Source organism: Corapipo altera, unplaced genomic scaffold, assembly GCF_003945725.1.
Source record: "Corapipo altera isolate COAL_440 unplaced genomic scaffold, ASM394572v1 98, whole genome shotgun sequence".
NCBI classification, from domain to species: Eukaryota; Metazoa; Chordata; class Aves; order Passeriformes; family Pipridae; genus Corapipo; species Corapipo altera.
In genome coordinates this window covers 2,737,433-2,742,852 of record NW_020884914.1, presented here as the reverse complement: position 1 = coordinate 2,742,852, position 5,420 = coordinate 2,737,433, and the positions used below count along the sequence as shown (strand labels likewise).

The 5,420-nt window shown below is 40.2% G+C and overlaps 1 protein-coding gene across 3 annotated transcripts in view; it reads right to left on the bottom strand.

Annotated features, from left to right (window-relative positions):
* Window positions 1-5,420, bottom strand: part of DEXI (Dexi homolog) — a 28,332-nt gene that overhangs the window by 7,487 nt on the left and 15,425 nt on the right. For 2 of the 3 annotated variants that reach the window (XM_027654816.1, XM_027654818.1), the window contains exon 3: window positions 1,826-2,482. The exons of the other annotated variant lie outside the window; for it this stretch is intronic. In XM_027654816.1, coding sequence (XP_027510617.1) covers window positions 2,218-2,482 — 265 coding nt within the window. In that variant the 3' untranslated portion in view covers window positions 1,826-2,217. Of the gene's footprint in view, window positions 1-1,825; window positions 2,483-5,420 lie in introns of those variants that run through there. 3 annotated transcript variants of the gene reach the window in all.

The following is a 5,420-nucleotide window of genomic DNA, read 5'->3' as shown; positions in this document are numbered from 1 at the left end:
ACTGAGTATTATGTTTTACAGTACCTGGTAGTACATGTTGAAAATTATTTTTTTTCCCTTGGAAACACTATGAAACCACTGCTGGCTTCTGTCACAATGACAAGCTCAGGGCTTCATGTTGCAGGTCAGTGGGAAGCACTGTGTGTGAGGGAGACAGGTTGGTCCTGCTGGCACTTAGCAGTTCAGTGGTCTGGAAACGGAGAAATAATTCCTTCTTAACAGGCAACAGGGTCTTGCAATACCAAGTGACAGACTGTGAGTTCAGGATCAGAAGGTGCAAAAGGGCTGACTGAGGCTGCCTGCTAATAAAAGCAAAAAGGTTTTTTCATCCTTTCTAAATCTTTGCTGTTAAAAGTTCTAAAATTAATCACGGTTCAAAGTCTGGATATTCTTGTGGCACAAAGCTCCTCCAAAATGCTTTTGTCAAATGAGTGTATTGTGTATAGAGACTGAATTCACTGGCTACCCTGAAAGAAGCTGTTCTGATCAAATCTGTGTTCTAAAAATCTTTTAGGATGAGAAAAATGCTGCTCTCTTTATGCCAATCTCTTTTTGTTGTCAAAGAAGCCTTGTTAAAATGCCAAGGATTGTGTTATGATGGAAGTCAGACACTGTAACACTCTCCCCATCCTTTAAATGTACAAAGCTGAGCTGATCTGAGAAACTGGAAACCTTGATCTAAGATTCAGAATCTCCAAAGTGACTTACTGGGTGGAATTTGTATTGCCTTGTCTGTGCACTCTGTGGCATAAACCCACTGTTGGGAATTATTACAAAATAATAATAACAAACTGAACCATGTTCTTAAAATGACACACACGTGGCCCTGAAAAACTAGTGAAGCCATCTCTGAAAAGTATGAATTTCTGATTATACAGGCAGCAGGAATACCCCCTTCAGTAGCAAAATTCAGCACTTCTTGTGTTAGTACCAAATGGGCACTGAACACAAGCTTGACAAGCTTTTAGACTTGGTTATTCTTTCTATAGTTACCTAAATGGGGATTTAGTTCCCTAAATGTATCTTTATGTGTTAGAATATTGTGCCCTAAGTGTCTTCATTCCTGAATTGCCAGCCAGGGACTATATGAAACAAAGCACTTGTCAGTGTTTTAAGGCCCTAAACTGCATCTGCTGAAACCTATCTCGGAGAAAAGCTACTTGGCTCAACACCAGTGCTTCCCCCTTGCAGGAGCAGCTGAAAATTGTATTTGGAGCACAGAAATTTTGGGAACTGGGAGCTAGTTTATACTTCCTAGGGGCTAAAAAATGCCATTTGAGTGCAACACACTGGGAGTATCAGGAAAAAAAAATTATATGCAAGTTTCTTTGTCATTGTTTCATGGGGGATCTAAACCACCACCCTGTCATTCCCTCGTGCTGACTGTCGAGAGGCTCACGATGTGTCTGGAGCGGGAAGCCTGAGCTCGGAGCAGATGGTAAACACAGACCTCAGAGGACAGACATCATGCAGAGAGAGAAATCAGGAGAACTGTTTCCAATTCTGCTTTGTCTGAAATGGTCTTGATGCATCAACTTGGCTAAACAACCACACGGTTACAAAATTCTCACTTTTCTAAAAAATAAAACCAAACCCAGTCCAATACCTGCCCTCGGTAATGTGTGGGTTCCTCCCACCACAGTTCCTGATGTTTCAGTTCAGGTCTGATTTCTTAAGCAGTTGTTCAGAGAAGGATTTCTACATGCTGGGCATCTCAGCATTCTGGAACTATGTGAGGCACCTGTAGGAAAACTAAGATTTCCTGGAAAGCATATTTAAATTATTTTCTATCCAAATAGAAAAATAACAACTTCAATATGACTGCTAATTTTTCATGGAAAAGATCAGTCTTTATTGTATTGCTTTCACATCTGTACATAGGAACACGAGCTTAAACAATCTGCCAAGTATTCTGTGTTAGATAATGAATCCATCTGACTTATATAAAATTCACCCTCTGATCTATTTCAAAACTCACAATTTAAATAAAATATCTTCCTAGCACAGTTCTTGCCGTTATACTCCCTGAACAGAACCTCCTTGCAGTCACTCCTGCATATTATCCCCTGAGAAAGCACTGCCTTTGAACTACTGGCTGGTAGAGTTTTCAATGTGTGATTGTAAAACCCTCTTAAGCTATATGTAGAGCGTGTCCACTTGGGTGACATGGTACTTATTCAAAAGTTTATCAAATCTGAGTAACATCTTGATTTTCTGTTATAATGGAAGGTAGTTTATCTTATTTTTCATACAGTCCACCCCAGAATTACCCATGGAAGCCCAGCATGGTGCATGAGTCACTGCAGTTAGTGCACCCTCAAGAGGCAAAGACCTTGAAGAGAAGTCACAACTGACGAGGTCTGATGGCAACTCTTCTTGTTGTCTCTTGTCCTTATTTCCATCTCCACATTTCAGAGCACAGTTTCTTTCCAGGACTTGATCCATTACCCTGGTCATAATCCATGTCAGGTGTTTAATGAATCTGTTTAAAAGAAAACACATAAATACAGAGTAACCTTCCAAAGCTAAAATGAACAGAATAGTCACTGTATATGTGAGATATAGCAACATGTCCTTGACTTATTAAAAAAAAAAACCAACTTAAAAATCAAACCCTTTTGTGACCATGGGTAATAATTGTTTGAGCAGTAAAGGCCTGAACAACCTTTCGTAGAAATTAATGTCACAGTTCCCGTTAATGTCAGAGCACACGAGTCCTTAGTGGATTTTTAACAGAGGCATGAAGATATCAGTGTGAGGGCTATGAGAGGTATGAGAGTAAGTTGTGAACCACAGTCCATCGTGCCAACTAGCAAGGGATGTTTTCAGGACAGTACAACAGCTGTGACATACAGTGGGGTAACTTATTTTATGCCAGGTTTGATATCATCAGACCTATTAATTAAAACTGATTTTTGAACTGGCTACTCTCTCTTAACGAGATACTGTTCATTAGAGTGTTATTTTTTGTGTCATTGTGTTAACCATGTATTGCCTACATTTGATGTAGCTCTGATTTTGGTCACTTTCTCTCTTAATTTAGAGTCATGTTGTTCAAACCACTTTGGACCCACTGGTAAGTAGCTACAGAATTAAGTAACATTTTGGGTTAACTTCTTGGTCTTACTGGCAAGAATAAATTACTGTTATATTGCTTTATCCCAGTTCAACCAATTTGCCTTGCCTAGGTCAAAGTATCCGACTGCTGTGAGATGATTTTTTTACTACCACCAGAGGTAAACACAAGAGCTGTGGACTATGACTTTGGTGGGCATAGTGACTGCATCCATTTGGTGCTGTGATCTTACAGATCACTAACTACTACAGTGTAGAATGGTGCAGCTCTGAGAGGGGATGACTGTGTGAGGATGAATCTGTGTTGAGGATGAGCTGAGGTACAGAAGGCCAAGAGCAGGTCCCCTGGCTGCCTGCAGCTCATCTGGGCTGTGTGGAGCAAGTCTCTGGAAGGACAGCTCTTCCCTCCTTCCCCTTTCTGGGTGTGAATGAAGAATGAACTATGATGACCACATGTTCTGCATGAGCTTGGACAGACAGAGGAATAGTGCCATTGGAAGGGTGTTAAAGGAAGCTGAAAGCAAACAGGCTGACACAGTATTGGGGGAAAGGTTCTTCTGTGGATTGAAAGCAGATTAAAAGATTGGAAGGAAAGAATAAGCCTTGGTAGGAAAGAACTCAGCAGCAGAGTACACCAGGGACCAATTTTTATTCATCACCATTACTGACTCAGAGAAAAGAATTAATAAAGGAATCTTCCAGACTGCAGAAAACAAGCTCTTTCACGTATTCAGAGGCTGAATAGGAAGCAAATCCAGAAGGATTTCATGACATTGAGCAGGCAAAAGGTGTCGGGTTTGGAAAACATTTGCTGAAGGGCTGGGCAGCAATGTGTCCTGTAACATCCCACATCCTACCACTGTGGATTCTGGGAAGCACAAAGAGAACAGCCTGCAGATTTTGGTGTCCCAGAGAGCATCTCCTGCCCCTGTCAGAGGTGGAACACAGAGTTAGGGGATCGTGGTCTGACTCATCACATTTCACATGTTCCTGTGTGCCAGTTACTGCAGATGTTGGGTCAGAAACAGAAAGCTCTTGTGTCCAGAGAGGTATTTCTGTCCAATATCTGTCAGCTACAGCACCTGCTAACAGTAAACATTGGCTCAAAATCCTGTCTCTTAAGCTAAGGTTACAAAAAGGGGAAACAGCAGCTCTACCAGGTAACTCATTTCATGTTTATTTGACTGCTTTCCAAGTAGAACTAAAAACTGGTCTAGAGCAGACAGTTCAGGGAGAGATTGTTAGTATTCTGCACTGTAGATCAAATTCTAGGCTGACTTAAAAATAGCACAGCAAAATGTATGGGGCCTCCAAAGCAAAGTATAAAGCCATCTAATGGAAGTTTCAAGTACTGCTGTGGGGCCGCTAGTCCAAGACTGTAGTTTGTTGTGGCAGATATTAAATGGGATGTGAAGTGTACAATTGAAGTATACAATCTTGCCTTTCTCATTTTCTGATTAAAAGGCTGTCCCTCAAATTTCATGTGAACCTATTTTTTAACAGAAAATTTCAAAAATTTCAAAAACCAATGGAAAATTATAAGGTGGAAAATATTTTTAACATCTCAGAACCACAGTCTTCCAATAGCCAACATACCTGCAAGCATTTAACAGTATGGCTGTAGCAGCATAACTTCAGCTTTAGAAGAAACTCAGTCATGATATTTTTGTTCATTCTGCCCGTGAGGTTATTGTTCCTCACAATTCAGCCTGGACCAAAGGACACACAGTGACTTTATTTTATATCCTGCCTGCTTTCTGTTTTCTGACTTTCTGCAGGAGTGTGTTTCAGATCTCATGGCCTCTTCGGGCTCTGCTGCCTGACTGAGCCTTTGGTCTATTTTTCCTGGCCCTTCAAAGAATATATTTGAACTTCAAAGAGTATATAACTGAACTAGAGTTTTACCCAGCAATCATATCATTCAGTGTACATCATCATTTTCCATTAAACCATTACTTTCCATATATGGCTGCTATTAGTCTTTGCCCTTTTTATCACATATATTAGAAACATGTTTGTGTCTTCAGAGAGCACCACTGAAATTATTCAGCTATTTTTTTCCAAGAGTATGGCCAAAGCACTAAAACTCATTTGGGAAAAGACAGACAGTGTGATAATTTCCCCAAAGAAATGGAAAGATTTAGCAGCTTGTGCATACTATTTAATCCCTTTTGACAGTTGCACTCCTTATAAACTAGAATCATTATGAGGGGACAAATATCATAGAGTTGGATTGGCCAAGTATACACAGTAAATGTCTCTAAACAAATTGTTCTTTTCTTCTATTTTAGGATTGTTAGTTATTAGCTGAACTAAAGTGGCACTTTGTCCTTCCTCCAGAAGAA